At 42.4% G+C, this 16,607-nt stretch overlaps 1 protein-coding gene across 1 annotated transcript in view; it reads left to right on the plus strand.

Annotated features, from left to right (window-relative positions):
* Positions 1-16,607, plus strand: part of MYO16 (myosin XVI) — a 609,750-nt gene that overhangs the window by 412,853 nt on the left and 180,290 nt on the right. The window contains 1 exon segment of the mRNA XM_043582911.1: positions 6,446-6,518. Coding sequence (XP_043438846.1) covers positions 6,446-6,518 — 73 coding nt within the window.

Here is a 16,607-nt window from a genome sequence, read left to right on the forward strand (position 1 = left end):
TATGGTCAAGAAAGAGTTACCCATTCTCTTGGGGAGGCAGAGAGCACAGCGAGCTGGAGAGCTCTGAACTCGAGCTAAGAGCGTGCAGGTTCAGATGGCCACAGGACAGAGGACACACTGGAGAATCTCCTCAATGGCCCATGTAAGAAACGGAGGGAGCCCTAGAGCCCGAAGCTACCTGCCTTCACAGACACCGATCTTCGGCAGGTGTTAGTACGCAAAGAAGTCACCGTGGTCTGAAATTGAGGCTGACCTCTCCCGGCTCACTGTTCCGCAGGTTCGCTGCAAGCTGCTTGGGGATGGGCACCACCAAGTCCTCTACTCTGAGCTGTTGACGCGCTGAAGGACGCGGCGAGGCTTCCCTGTACTTGTCAATTACAGATTGAAATCGTCAAGAACTATCCAGGCTTTTCCTTCCATCTGCAAAGCGGTGTTCGGGAGTCCCTTCTCACCTCTCCTAGTTAATGCTTTCCAGCTGTGAGTTGTAGCTTTCCCTGAGAGGGAGGGTTTAAGTGATCTTTTATTATTTCTGCTCTTCTTATATGTGGGGAGGGTTCCTTTCCCAGCTCCTGTAGGCCAGAATCAGGCTGGGTTCTAGGACCAGCAGCTGGCAGTCGATTTCCGCGGTAATTCACAGGGCTAGTCTGGGAGGCGGGGCTAGTCTTGGACAGCCTGGGTTCAAGTCCTGGGTCTGTCTAATCCTGATGGGTGCCGTTGGGCAACTTAGACCTTCACTGTCCTCTGTCTCAGTATTCTTTTCTGTAGAATGGGGTGATCACTGTACTTACCTCACAGGCTAGTCGTTAAGGCCAAATGAAATAAAGCATTTTAAATGTTTTAACGGTGCTTGACAAACACGACTCCATAAAACGGTAGCTCAGATTTTTACTCCCAGCCCAAGATTTCCTTGTATATCCAGGCTAATTAACTGCCATTTTCATCTCAAGAGGTCTCAGCTTTTGACTCCCTAACTTCTCTTTCTAGTGGAAGGAGTGCAAAGAAGGACTGGAACCATGTAGGCGTGCGTGATACCCGTGGGCTAGTAGGCGGCAGACAGCTGCTTTGGTGACAGTGTCCCCACCCATCACCCGGCTCCAGTTCAGCTTGTCAGCAACTGCACACTCTTTCCCTAATTTCTGACATGTTTTCAGAAAACAATAAACCTCATGTACTTTGCTTCGGTCAAAGAATAAAAAGGAGGGACTCCCCAAAGCAAGCACCCCGGAGTCCCACCCTTGCCTCCTGGCACAGATGAGCGAACACCTTGCGAGATTCAGATAGGCTGCAGGACTAGTGAGTGGTCTCCACAACGAGGCACCTTGTGGGTTAGGTTAACTAAATTCTCCAGCATTTGGGTGGTAGACTTGGGGAAGGCCAGATTGTGGCCCAACATCTTCAGGAACTTCGCACCCATCACCTCCGTGTAAGTGCATCTGATCCCCAGGGTGGGGTGTCTGGACAGGCGGATTGCTCTAGTCTGCAGTGATTCTAGATTCCAGTCTTCCCCCCCTCCATCTGGGGTCCTATAGGTCAATGATCAGCTAAAGAGACTGATTTAGTTCCGGCTGCATCTAAGGGTTTTGCATCAGACAGGATTGAGCTGTTTCCTAAAATGGCTAAATACCTAAGATCACTCTGTAGTTAACCTTTCAAGGGATGATCGAGGACGGCACCTGGCTTGTGCAAACCACTGGACCTCTCTGCCCAAATAAACTTAGTTCATCCATGTTTCAGGGCAGACATTTTCTTGAATCCGGACCTTCCTCCCTTCCTATTCTTGCACACGTGAAAGGCAAGAACAAAACCAGACAATTGCCTTGGCGTTTGATGTCACCTCTGATATAAAAGGGATTGTATTTTACTAATAAGTTACTGCAAGCGAGGCAGTTTTGTTAACCGTAGGGAAAGCCTTCAGTAGAATCCTAAGGCTGAATGTGAAGAGACCATCTCATTAATATGTTAATTCTGCCTGTGGGATCGAATCCTGGTGGATCAGATGACCTCTGTCTGCTCCTCCCGGCTAGAAATAGGATGTTGGGTTAAATGCCTGTGTAATATGAGTCAAGATATCAATAAGAAAAATGACAGTAATGCTGACTGCCACGCGGCATGGGCACTTTGCTGGCTACAAGTTCTTGTGACCTTTCTGCCTGCGTTGCTATTGCAGTAACAGACCCATATTTCATTCAATCATAAAGGTTGAAATAGATTTTTGAAAAAAAAATGAACACATTAGGTCTGTCAGTAGTTGCAAAATGGATCCTTAAGATGCATTAATTCCCCCCGCCCCGAGTTGGGTTTTTTTCTTCCTTCCTATCTTTTTCTTTCATAATGTTTTTCTTTTGCAGCCAAATTTAGTTTGGAATCCAGTATCTATGAAGTATGGGGAAAAACGCTTAGAAGGAGTGCTCTTTCAACCACATCTATGCTACTCTAAGTTGCGAATTAATCATCTACCGACCCGAAGCTGAATTGGAATCTCTAACACATTTTGCTCGCCCAAACACACCTGGGTGGCCCCCACATCCTTCCTCTGCATGCCAACAGAAAGTCACCTTCCCTATGAGAAGGGGAAGGGCATAGGTGGTGACATCGGGTCACTGATAGCTCTCTCCCTTTTTCCCAGTCTCCCTCAACACCATGCACTATAAATATGGTACCGCTGTTGCCCAAGCCAGCGGGGAATCGGGCAAGGAGTCAAGGCCTGAGTGGGAGATTCTGGTATAAGTTGGCATGAAATATCCACACAAGAGACCAACACGTGGCCTTCAGAGCACAGCCCTGCTCTCTCTCCCCGACCCCGGGCTCCCTGCTGCTTCTCCCCGTCCTGGGAAGCCAGATGCCCTTCTCTGCCCTCACTGTTGGGCTCCACCCCTCTCTCTGCCCTGAGGTAATTGTTGTTCTTTCCTCCACCAACTCATAAAATGCCCAAAATGTGTTCCATCAGATATATATTTTTAATAAAAGTTGATGATGATGAGGAATCTAATATCCAGTATAGAACATTCTATTTATTTATTTTAGTTTATTTATTTTGAGAGAGAGAGAGAGAGAGTGGAGGAGGGGCAGAGAAAGAGAGGGAAAATGAGAGAATCCCAAGCAGGCTCCGTGCTGTCAGCACAGAGCCCAACGCAAGGCTTGAACTCGTGAACCGTGAGATCATGACCTGAGCTGAAATCAAAACGTGGGATCTTAACCAACGGAGCCCCCCAGGCGCCCCCAGTAAACATTTTAAAATTAAGACATCACCTGTAGGCCTACCAGTGAAGACATCTATTGATAACAGGTGCTTTACTTGTGTTATGCCACAGATTTACTTTTTAACATGGGTGAAATTATACTACGATGCGCTCAGTATACAAATGGTATAAATTCTGTTTCCAGCTTAGGTTTTTTTTTTTTTAGTTTTAGTTTTAGTTTTATAGCTTATTGCTGTTCAAGAACATTTCCCATGTTTTTACAGTGTCTTTGTAAACATCAAATATTAACTGGTCATAAAAATATAGTATTTCAGTATAAAAACCTTAGAAAATGCAGAACAATAAAAAGAAGTAAACAAAAGCATCTCCATTTCTCGTCTTGGGCTGAAGAGGTCATAGGTCTTCTGAATATATAATTGGCCTTATTCTTTATGTAGAACTTACATAGTGCTTTCTATTAACTTGATAGATTCACCAAATTAACCCATGAGAAGATGCATGGTATTTAACTAATCATGTCTCTATGTGGGGTCTTTGTTACTTCTTTTCGTTGTTGTTACTATAATGAAGATAATGGTGGACACCCTTGTTTGTAGGTCTTTAGTTGCATTTCTGATAATCATCTGAGTATAGGCTCCTGTCTATGGAAATCCTGGTTCGAATGATACGAGGGTGCCAAAGCTTTATGCCACATAACCAATTGTTATTTAAGACTCTACCAATTTAAGCTCCCAGCAAAAGTGTGTGGGAATATTGTTCTCATCCTAATTTTGAAAATTTTATTTCTTTTGTAATTGTAATGAGATTGACATTTGTGATCTACCTATTAGCCCTTTATGTTTCTTCTGTGAGCCCTCCTGTTCATTTTTATAGCAGGTGGAAATGTTTTTTTTTTTCTTTTTAACTTTATTTATTTTGAGACAGAGTGAGAGCATACACAAGCACAAGCAAGGAAGGGGCAAAGAGAGAGGGAGAGAGAGAATCCCAGGCAGGCTCAGTGGCATCAATGCAGAGCCTGACACAGGGCTCAAACTCACAAACTGTGAGATCATGACCTGAGCCGAGATCAAGAGTCGGACGCTCAACCGACTGAGCCACCCAGGCACCCCGAAGTGTTTTTTTTAAAAGCAACTTGCAGTGATTAGAGACGCACTGTCTACAGGCTCTTGTCCTAGGATTTTATTGACAATTGTAACAACCATCTGGGTGGACAGATAATACTCGCTGCCTTAGTTTCATAGATGATGAGCCTGTGGCACAGAAAATTCTAGTAACTTGCCTACAGTTGTCCAACTAAAAAGTGTCTCAACCAGGATTCCTACCCAAGGCTGAACATCTCCAAAACTGGCAAGCTTTGTCACCCTTGTCACCCAGCGCCTACAACGGAAACAGTGCAGCTCATTATGTGAAACGTGCGCACACACACACACACACACACACACACACACACCCTAACACAGCAGCTCATCTTACACCTCAGCACCACCACCACTGAGTGAGCATCACCCGGTGTCCCCCTGTCACACTGTAAAGTCATCAGGGTGGAAGGAGGCAAGATGACGTGTGACTGGACACGTGGGTCAACCAATCAGGAAAAAAAAAATCTATGAAGATAAATGAGAAAACACGTTTTAAAAAAACACTTTCCTCTAATCATTTTTAATTTTATTTCTACAAATACAAAAGAATCTGGTCTTTGTGTCATCGTCCTTTTAACCATTTTCTTTTGATTTCTCTCAGAACCGAAAGCAGAAAAAACGATCACCTTTGTTTACTTGCACATTTTCAGAGCTTCTTGCTCTAACGTTTATCTCTCTAATCCAGGTAAAGTTTATCTGGACACACAGGGTGAGGTACAAAGCCAACTATTTTTCCCTCTGGAAAGTTAAATCAGTGACCTGTTACATCCATTTAATGACTGTCTCTTTCCCTCGCTGCTTTATATTCTCTGCCGTGTGAAATTTGTGTTAAGGGCTTTTAAAATACTGTCTTTCCTGCTTACGAAGCTCATATTGGTACCATCTACAAGAACTAATCCTAGAGACAAGATATCATAGAATCATTACTCTGTGACAAGATATCAGAGAATCATTACCTTGCCTTTTTATGAGAAATTGGTCATTTAAGTGACATCTTACAGACCCTAAAGCATGACGGTTCTGCACTGATTGTGCAAACAAAATACAGGCACAAAAAGAAAGTTATTTTCCAGTTGTGCGGTTTGGACCAGTCAAGTGGACAGAAAACAACACCAGCGTGTGTATCAACTAAGGTGGTTGAAGGTGCATCAACTAAGGGATTGAAACAATCCACGATGATCAAATATCACAGCCATTGGCAGAGAATCAGGACAGCGGTCCTCCTGATGATACTCCAGAGCAGGGCAGTGGGAAGGCTGGGTATGTGCCCGCCTGCTGACCAGCATTCCAGAATCACCCGGGGCTTTCTGTGTAAGAAGCCACCTCATGCCCTGTCCCCGTGGTGCCCCCGCTCCCCGCAGAGTCCAGGATGTCGGGGCTCCCACCACCCCTAGGTTCTCCTCCCCGCTTTCTTCACTCACATGAGGTTCCTCATCTGTGGCTGGACCTTCCAAGATGCCAGCAAACTCCAGGAGAGAGAGTTTTCACCGAAAACAGCAGTATGGTAAGGTGCTCACGCCGCTTTCTTCCAGTTGTACGCCCACGGATCATCTCCTTTGTTCTTCTTTGTTTATGAGGACTTCTTTAGGAAGGTCGCTCTGTACTTTTTGACGTGGCACAGTTCGGTCTATCAGAGAAGGTGCCCACAGCTTCATCGTGGCTTGTACCGCATTGACACGTGATGAAGAAAGAAACTGCGGGACTTACTGCTCGTGTGGTCTAACAAGAGACAAGGAGGAGAAGGAGCTGCTGAGGGCACGTCGGCAGGTTGACTTCCTTTCCAGGGAAAGCGCGTGCAGTTGAAGTAGAGACACAAAGACTGTTTCAGAGGAGCAAATACGGGGCCACCCATATACCGTCGCATCCTAAGCTTAGAAATCAGTGTGTGGTACTCCTGTATCTGTGTTTAAATTAAAGCCTTAAAAGAACACTTTTCTTTTTCGGAGCTTTTGTATGAGACTCTGAGATAATTGTTGGCTGTTTTTAGTTCTACTGGAAGGTGATATGCAAAGTGTCGCGATGTCTCTGACCTGGAGGGGGGATGGGGCCAGGGGTCACGTAAGGGCTCTACGTGTGCTTGGTCACTGATTCGCTGTTTCCTTTCAGCACACAGACGTTGGATATTGGAATATTGGACATCTTTGGTTTTGAAGAATTTCAAAAGAATGAATTTGAACAAGTAAGTGCATTTCTTTTGAAACTTTATCACTTTCATGTGTTTTTTTTTTCAGCTAATAAATTGACTCCTTTATTCAGTAGAGACTATCTGCATGATTGCTTGCAAATACAGAATTAAAATAAGACCTTTGCTATCCCGTTTTAAAATTTGTATCCCTAGTTCATGGGCGTGTCCATCCTCTTTACGTGGCCTGTAAACAACGGGCATATTTTTTTTTTTAAACTGAAGTACTTGTTTTAAAAGACAGTGTTGAGCTGAGTTGTGCTTACAGAGATGTTGTTTCAACAAGGTTTGAGAGACAGAGGGTGTCGCTTTGTGGAATCAAGGCAAAGGTCTTCAAAAACCTTGGCCAAAAATCAAAATGGAAATACTCCATCATGCTAAATACTGTTACTTGTAGGTTCGGCTCTGTGTGACATTCATACATATGCCTGTCAGAAACTCGTAAAAAAAAAAAAAAAAAAAACGAAACAGATTAAAGAGGCACTGATTGTTTTTAATCCACTTACAATTTAGGGCACTTTCAAAAGTACTAGTGTCTTTTCTTGTTTTTTAAGTATCTCCTTAGTAATGTATGATTCATGAAATCAAAGTAAGCATATCTAAACTTTAGTTGTTAAAGAAGAGAGTAGAAAGAGAACTTGTCCAGGGCAGCAGAGAAGGAGAGATAAACAAATAAGGAGGTATTGGTGAAAAGAGAGAAAACCAGGCTGTGCTACATCATGGGAAGAATCACAAGTGGGCCGTGTTTAGGGAGAGCTTTGAATATTATGTCATTTGTTCAGGTTTCTTTAAGTTTATTTATTTATTTATTTAGAGAGAGAGTGCATGAGTCAGGGAGGGACAGAGAGAGGGAGAGAATCCCAAGCAGGCTCCGCACTGTCAGCATAGAACCCCATTCGGGGCTCAAACTCACGAACCCTGAGATCACGACCTGAGCCGAAACCGAGAGTCAGACGCTCAACTGACTGAGCCACCCAGGTGCCCCTGGGTTTATTTTCTCAAGGCAGATGATGTGGTGGTTAATGACACCAGATGTGAATTTGAAACCCCATTCTGTGAGCTGTCTTGGTCAAGAGGAAGAAATCTATAACGAACCTTGGTCTCCTTTACAAAAGACTTACAGAGCTGTGGGGTTTAAGCTGGTTACTGGCATAGAGGTTCTGGCATCATTCTTCTAACTCATGTCCATGTGTAAGAAATAGCGGAGGGCCACTGTTACTGTTGTAAATGGGAACACTTGAAAACCTTTTAAAATTCAGCCTTCCCCCCCCCCCCCCCTGAAACACTGGTGCGGCATCTTGTGAATAGAGACTAAATCATGTTGACTCACCTAATCCAGGGTGAGTCACCATGAATCATATTCTTTACAAAACTTCACAAAAGTCTGCTATGAAATAAGACCATAGACTTCTTGTCCTTTCGGACTTCTGTATCCACGGCTAAGCAGGGTGAGGGGGACTGTGGTTTTATTTATTCGTCACTCACTGTAAGGAGACTAGCGATGCACAGGGGAACAGGGCAGTTGAAGGACTGACTGGTAAGATCGTGGGTCCGCAGGCCATGACTGGGATGCATCTCTCAACACGAGTAGTTGACCGCAGTCTGGAGGTGGTATTGATTCTCGACATTTTTGCCTTAGAAAACATGCAAGCTGCCACGTCCCTTAATGACACTCCCTGGTTTCTCCACCTCCTGGTAAGCAACATGCAGAAACCACAGGTGGGGTGGTGTCCTCTCACAGTCTCTGTGGGGCCACACTCCCAACTCCCTTCTCTACACCCCACATAGTTATCCATCCAGTCTGTGCTGATGACCGAGATGTACAAAGTATTTAAGTTGTTTCCTTATTAAAACTTATTTGTTTTACTACAAGTATATGTACCCCTTCCTTATGTTTTCTTTCTGGTAGCTATTTTAATTACATATTTTAGAACGTATTCGTAGCCTGATATTTTCCTATCGCAAGACACGGCATGTTTTCAGATCTAAAGAATGAGTCTCTATTAAATACCAAGAGGTAGTTTGAGGCACGGCTGGGTAAAATCTCAAAACCAATTCTTAGATTTAAGTTAGGGAAAAAAAATATTTTTTTCTTTAGAAAAATGTACCTTTTTCCTAGGTTTGTTGGGCTGTGGTATACAATTGCAACTGGGAGCCATTCAGAAGAATAAAATTATTTTCTTTGTGATGATTTCAAATCTCTTCTCATAGTGGATTTAGCAGATTTCTAAATCTGAATGTGAACTTATATTAAAAGCTTTGGTTTGAATGCTACATTCTAGATTCTTGAGTTGCTAAGACAACGTGAACTTCTTCATTTTATATTCCATTGCAAACTTTCAACAAAATGTTTAACAAATCAATATTGTGTTCAGAATCAAACCCGGAAGAATATTAGTGCCTTTATAACTATGTATTTTATTCTCTTTTGAGCTTTTTGACCCATCTATCAGCTATTTGCTAGAATGTCAACTCCTGCGGCATTGAAATTGTGTCTGGTACAGCGTTTTGTATATAACAGAGACTTAGTAAATATGTTTTCAATTGAAATCTTAAGAATAAATTCAAAAGAAGACATCTTCAGAGTGGATCTCCTAGCGGTTTTCTTACTCAGGAATAAATGTATGTATGTCAATTGTTCCTCCATAAGCAGCCTGACAAATGTTTAGAACAGGGACAATCGGAGCAGATACTAAAAAGCATTTCAAAACCTCAGCATCTCCAACCTCAGTGTCCCCAAGCAGCTCTAAAAGATGGGCCTTTGTGGTTCCTTAGATATGAATTTATTTCAGTAAATAGGAAATGCTAATCCTGTTTTCTTTGACTTTTAATGAATCGTTTCTACTAGAACTATTTTATATATTATAATAAAGACCATATATAGAGTAAAAAATAGAACATATGTATTTTTATATATATATGTATATATATATATAATTCTATGTGTATATATATATAAAATTCTATACTCTGCATGGTTATCCATTTATATATTTATGTATTATATATGTACTATATATATAAAATTATATACATACGGCATAATATGTATAGAAACTCGGCAGTAGTTTGATGCATCAGGAGAAGGAGGTCGTGTAAATAATTGGAGTCCCGAAGTATAATTCAGGAGGATCTGAATCTACCACCCTCATTATTTAAATAATTACAGTATTGCCAGCTCACTCTCTGTTATGTAATCCTGAATTTTATAAACCCTCCTCTCCTTTATCATGTGAAATTCCTCTCTCGCTCTGTAAAAATATCTCCTCACACACCGGGGAAGAAGCCCCTCCAGGCGACTCTCCGACATCACGCAGTCAGTCAATCCCAAGTGTGGAATGCTCAATAAACAGAAAGGTAGTGAGCCAGACAAGGCTGTCCCTTGCACATCACAGTGCCAGTGATGTTGGAGAGGAGAAAGCAGTCCCCTTCCTGACTGTGGAAAGTGGAAGAGAGAGGCAAAGACATTGCTCCTTCCAGATGCAATTGTGTGTTTGGAAAAGGGAGAAGAGCGAACGAGAACCTCGCCACCAACAATGAGAGAACTTGACAGAGAAGCCAGGGGGCAACACGAACACACAAAACCAATAACGCTTAGGTGCTTTAAAAGTAGCTTGCCAGAGCATGATGGAAAGGAAGACAAAGTGTGTTGAAATGAAGCAGGTCGCCTAGGCGAGGGAGTGGGTAGAGGGCTCCTAAAGTCACACGATTACACGTAAGCAGGTAGCGAGACTTGCTGGACACTCAGCCAGAAGGGCTTGGTGTCTCGAGATGCCGGTCCTGCCTAGGCCGCCCGACTCGTGGAGGCGAGAGCGGTCCCGCTACAAATAACTGGAAAGACAGATGGCAGAATTAGAGCAGCCCCTTCCTGCAACTCCTGGGAAGTAATGAATCAAGGCAGGGAGTATCTGCTAACGCTGCAGAAAGAGACATAGGCAAGATGCCCGTCGAGTGTTCTTGCCAAGAAGGAAAGATGGGGAAGGAGGGGGGAGGGGAAGGGAGAGAGAAAACCTTAATGTAATGAAGTTTCCCGAGCCAACCGCTAATTAACAGGGACGGGGGACCGAGGAACATGATGAAGCAAACCATGGGGATACGCTCTGCAAGATCCAGTGTGTGGGAAACTGCGTGGAGCAAATGGCCTGATTTCTTCAACATATAAAAATGCAAGGGTAGTCTGCAGATTCAAAGAGATGTAAGAGACATAGAAAGCAGTTAAATATGTGGACATGGCGTGGATCCTTATTTGTTTAACGAAGTCTAAAAATTGCCACTTAACTAATATAATTTAAAATCTGGATAGCTGATGAAATGAAGGAGTTATTATTGATAAAAATTGTGTGTGATAAAGGTACTGTGGACGTGTTTTTAAGTTCTTATATCTTAGAGAATTATACTAAAATACTTGCCAATTAAATGACATGGTGTCTGAAAGTTACTTTAGTATTTTTTCTTTTTTTTAATGTTTATTTTTGAGAGAGAGAGAGAGAGAGAGAGAGAGTGAGCGAGCATGATTTGGGAAGGAGCAGTGAGAGAGGCAGACATGGAATCCAAAACAGGCTCCAGGCTCTGAGCTGTCAGCACAGAGCTCAACACAGGGCTCAAACTCATGAACTATGAGATCATGACCTGAGCCGAAGTCAGATGCCTAACCTACTGAGCCACCCAGACACCCTAAGAATTACTTTAAATGGGTCTAGTTTTGAGGGTAATAGAAAAATGTAAAGCAGAATTGGTCATGAGTTGGTCATTGTTGATAATTCTTCAGGCTTATTGATGGCAGATGGGGGTTCATTATGTTGGTTGCTGTTGACTATGTTTAAAACTGTCCATAACATACTATTCTAAGAAATGAGAATATTTTGAGATTATATAAATATTATTTCCATAAATACTAGAATATTTCCACACCTAACAAATGGTATTGCAAAGCTCTACATGCTATAAATCTTTACCAGAGGCACAAAGAACAAAGTTGTGGAAACTAATGATTTAATGTTCAATAATTTTCCTAAATTTCCCACTACACTCATAACATGCAACTATATATAATGAAACACTTACAGCTATGGAGTCTAGTAAAATTGCATAGCAACAACCTACTGTACAAACATAGAGAATTTGAAGAGAGAATACATTTGTGAAACTTAAAGCTTCTGTGGCAGAAGATAAAATTATGATATATGACCTATCTTTACGTCAGGCTCCATCTAAGCTGATTTCGGAAGGGTTGTCAAAGATCTGAAACGTTTCCCGGGTTACAAACTCTTTTCTAAAAGGTGAGATTTACTGGATGAACAATAATTCAATCCGGCTTGGGCTAAGTGTTTAAAGACTTTGGAAAATGCCAGATACCTTGACTTCTAAAATTTTATGAAATGAGATTACATAGTTTGGCAACATCGAACTCAAAAAAAAAAAAAAAAGAATTCCATAAAATCCTTAGTTGTGGAATCGCTGTTCTGGAAATGATACTAAGATAAAATCATCACCTTTCACATGGAGTATCCCATTTTACAAAAGGGATACCTGTGGGTGTTACAGTTTCTGCTCTGTGACAGAGTATTAGCATTACCTGCAGGGAATTTTTTCTGGCTTATGTGCATGAAGTTTACAGTTCATTCATTCAGCAGTGCTGGCATGTGAATGAAGTTCTAGGTCCTGTTCCAGATGCAGGTGCCATGTGTGGTCAACAGGATGCAAATAGAAGAAGGGCCAATCCTTTATTTTTTAATTTTGTTTTATGTTTTATTTATTTTTGAGAGAGAGAGAGAGAGAGAGAGAGAGCGAGAGAGAGAGAGAGCAGGGCGGGGCAGAGAGAGAGGGAGACACAGAATCGGAACAAGCTCCAGGCTCCGAGCCGTCAGCACAGAGCCCGACGCGGGGCTCGAACCCACGAGCCGCGAGATCATGACCTGAGCCGAAGTCAGATGCTTAACCAACCGAGCCACCGAGGCACCCCAAGAAGGGCCAATTCTAATCAGACACCAGGGGAGAAAGACTGGGAAGCCTTCGTGAGCAACACGTTGCTATGTTAGCTCCAAGTCTGATAGTACCTGTGTAATCCTCATCCTGTCGAATGTCCTGATAGCTATTAGGCTTCAGTATTGATCCGCTTACCACCCAATGGATCTATAAAAACAAAAAATATTCTATCGTTACATTGCATCACATTTAGATTCCAAAATCATGCATACGTTAAATATCCAACTCTATCTTAAACCATTTTCTGCTCTAGGATGTTGGGTTTTCCGAAGTCATTTCAACAACTCACCAAGCTACTGATACAACACAATTTAAGAAAGTTTAGTTTCCTTACATAGCAGAATGCTAGTGTAGGGCGGGCCACTCAGTTTCTATAGAGAAGCAAAGAGCAATTAAATAACGAGATGTTATTTTAATGTACTTCCTGCAATAATATTGGGTCCTACTTTTAAAAAACAGTACGGTTAGAAGTCGTTGGCGGGGGTGGGGGCGCCCAGCTGGCTCAGCGAGTGGAGCATGTGACTCTTGATTTCAGAGTTCAAGCCCCACTGTGGACGTGGAGCCTGCTTAAAATAAATAAATAAACAGAAAATAAAGCTTAAAAAGTAAGTCTTCTTCAGGTAACACTTTTAGAAAAGTTATTCTGAGGAAACAAAATGAGGCAGGGAAAAGCAATTTTAATTGTGTGAAGTGTAGTACATTTAATGACCTTTTCCCCTCCAAACCTATCCCTTAGATACTGTCGCCATGTTAGCATTAAGGGAAGCAAGCTCAGATAATTTAAGTAACTCATAGAAGGTCACAGCATGAGGAGCTGCCTGGTGGCTCAGTCGGTTGAGCGTCCGACTTGCGGCTCAGGTCATGATCTCACGGCTCGTGAGTTCGAGCCCCACCTTGGGCTCTGTGCTGACAGCTCAGAGCCTGGAGCCTGCTTCGGATTCCGTGTCCCTCTCTCGCTGTGCCCCTCCCTCACTCATGTTCTGTCTCTCTTTCTCTCAAGAATAAATAAAACATTAAAAGAATTGAAAAAAAAAGAAGGTCCTAGCATGAGACTGTGGATTCAGGAGTCATGATCTGTGCTGTTTTCAGGTCCAAAGATTCTTTGAATCTAGACTTAACTGTGTGGTATTAGTGTACCTTTTCGAAGCTGCTGCCTGCTGAGGAGTATATTTGTTTGTATTTCTCTTAGGACAAAACATTATTTACTCTATTAAATGTAGAAAAAGAACTTGTTTTTCTGTTTTTGTTTTTGTTTTTGTTTGGTTGGCTTTTTTGGTGGAGGTGCTGGGGAATGAACCCGAACAAGAAACTTTCAATAAATTTTATTTGCCATCATTTTTTCCCATCGTGGAGTGTTTCTCCCCATCCTTTTACTATGCGTACGTAATTTAGAGAATGCAGGCACGTCTTCTTTATTGGAGAATCCCAGCGTGATCAAGAGGAAATGTTACAGGACGTAGTGAGAAGAATGAATGGGTTTGGAAATATACATCAGGTCCCTCCAGACAAGAGTGAATTGAGGGGTTTTTTTTAGTGATGACTAACCAAGAAAATGCTTCAATTTACAATAGTGGCTGTTTAGATATAACGTCCAGATGTGCTAGCCAGGAATGTAGATTCATTTACTTTCTTGCTAATAATCAATAATGACTACAAGTTCTCGAGCCCCCACTGTGTCAGCCGCTTCTCCTGTGTGATCTCTAACTCCTGAGGCAGCCTTATGGGAAAGAGCCCTCAGAGAGAAAAAGAGAAAGAGAGAAAAAGAGAGAGAGAGAGACAGAGAGAATCCCAAGCAGGCTCCGCACTGTCAGGACAGAGCCCAATGTGGGGCTTCAAGCTCATGAACCAGGAGATCATGACCTGAGCCGAAGCCAAGAGTTGGAAACTTAACTGACTGAATCACCCAGGTGCTCTGAAAAGGGAAGGCATATTGATTAAGCTGAGATTTGTTGCCAAACACACACACACTCACACACACACACACACACACACACACACACACACACGCGTTTTGTTGAAAACATGAAAAGTGCAGTGCCCGAAGGTTTAAAATATGAGAATTTTTACCAGAAGTTATGTTTCCAACACCTGGGCATGGCTTGTGTGGAAACAGAAGGGTATATTTTATGGACAAGGTATCAAACAAAATATCTAAAAATATTTTTTTCCTTTCACTTGTATTTTCCAGTTGTGATGTTAGAAGATTATTATGTAGAATATGGCAGTCAGTGTAGCCAATAGGTTTATTATTGGCTGAACCCCTTCAGTCCTTCGCTCAAATCCCCAAGTGGTAATTATTCCTATTAAAGGAGAACACAGGTATGAATTAGGCCCATTAAAATATTTAATTATATGTATATATATTTTTACATATATATAATATATATATAATATATATATGTATATATATATTATATATATATTAGAGCTGTATTGTTCTAAGTGAGAGAGTCACTAAAATAAATGTTGGGAGAGAACGTGTTTTTCGCCTGTATAAAAACTATATTTTTGTGCCTAGAAGTAACTTCCATCTCCATTTGCTTAAAACCTAGACTGCAGAGTTTGACTTTGAAATCTCAGAGGGCAGTGGAGGAGGCAAGGAGGTTTGGTTTAGGAAAGAGTAATCCACCAGAGAGGGGCGGACGGCCGGGGCGACGGGAAAGGCGAAAGCCAGGCAATTCCAGGGAAGATTGCACGGCAGCAGCGGGTGCCTGGTGTGGGGGGGTGCCCAGCTCCTGCTTGCCACCTGAGGCTCCTGGGGGAAGGGGCCCAGCACACCGCGTCTACACGGTGTTTCATGCTCCTGGATTTACGTGACATCAGTGTTGGCCAAGCCACTGTTGTCTATCAGGTTGAGACAGATGGGGTTGAGAGAAAGGAAACAGGCCTTCCCAGACAAGGACAGAGAGAAGAAAGGCCCCTGCACGACATTCAAAAAGGCAAAATAAATTACAGAATTTAAAAGCTGAAACAGAGACATGCTATTCCCTCACCAACCCCTGCACCTGCTGTTTTACAGATAATGTGTCAACATCAGAAACGATTGATTTATTGGGGAAAGAACATATAGCAATCTGGAAAGCCCCAAGGCATTCTTCCAAAAAGGAAGGTAGAGATTCATGGTATACCCGGGACAGGAAAGGCCCTGAGAAGTCCTGCAGAGAAGCCCATTAACTTAGCTTAACTCAAGGTTTCTCCAACAGGGTTCTGATTTAGCATTTTTTAGATAATATAAATTGACATTTCCTTCGATTAGTGTTCCGCTAAGCACATACAGAAAATGCAGAATATCTGAAATCTAACATCGTTCCTGCACAATCTAACTGCATTCCGTAAGTGTATTATATATCCGTATCTATGCTAATTGATGAACAAACCAGTTAATAGATAGTGTATGCTCCGTGCCCTCTTCTATTTCAGTGTGTTCACCAGGCAGGTCTGCATATTAAAATCACTTGGGGCGCCTGGGTGGCTCAGTCAGTTAGGTGTCCAACTGTCAATTAAACATCTGACTTCAGCTCAGGTCATGATCTCGCGGTTAGGTTCGAGCCCTGCATCGGGCTCTGTGCTGACAGCTTGGAGCCTGGAGCCTGCTTTGGATTCTGTGTCTCCCTCTCTCTCTGCCCCTCCTCCACTCACACTCTGTCTGTCTCTCCTTCAAAAATAAATAAGCATTAAAAAAATCACCTGGAAGGCTTTTAAAATGTATCAAGCCTCACTCTGACTTCATTGGTTCGGGGTCAGGCCCAGACATCAGCATTTTGTGAAAGCTCCCGGTCATTTCCAGCGTGCAGTTAGGGATGTGACTTGCATCTAACGCCTGGGGCTGTGCCTTCAACTGGAGTCGGCTTTAATTAACCTCCTACTTTAATTCTGTGATGTAAATGTCATGCTCTATTATATTTTTGCTTCAGAGATATTTCACTGAGTAATGAAAATAAAGGGAGAACAGTTGGTGAAAATTTACTCAAGAAATTAAGTTTGTCATTAATACAAATGATAGGCCATCTGGATAAGCAATAATGTTCTGTTACCAAAGAGTGTTTTCAAGGGGTGCATAATTTTTATTATTAAACCAGTTAGCAACGGCACTTAATGTAC

This window comes from Prionailurus bengalensis, chromosome A1 (genome assembly GCF_016509475.1).
Source record: "Prionailurus bengalensis isolate Pbe53 chromosome A1, Fcat_Pben_1.1_paternal_pri, whole genome shotgun sequence".
NCBI classification, from domain to species: domain Eukaryota; kingdom Metazoa; phylum Chordata; class Mammalia; order Carnivora; family Felidae; genus Prionailurus; species Prionailurus bengalensis.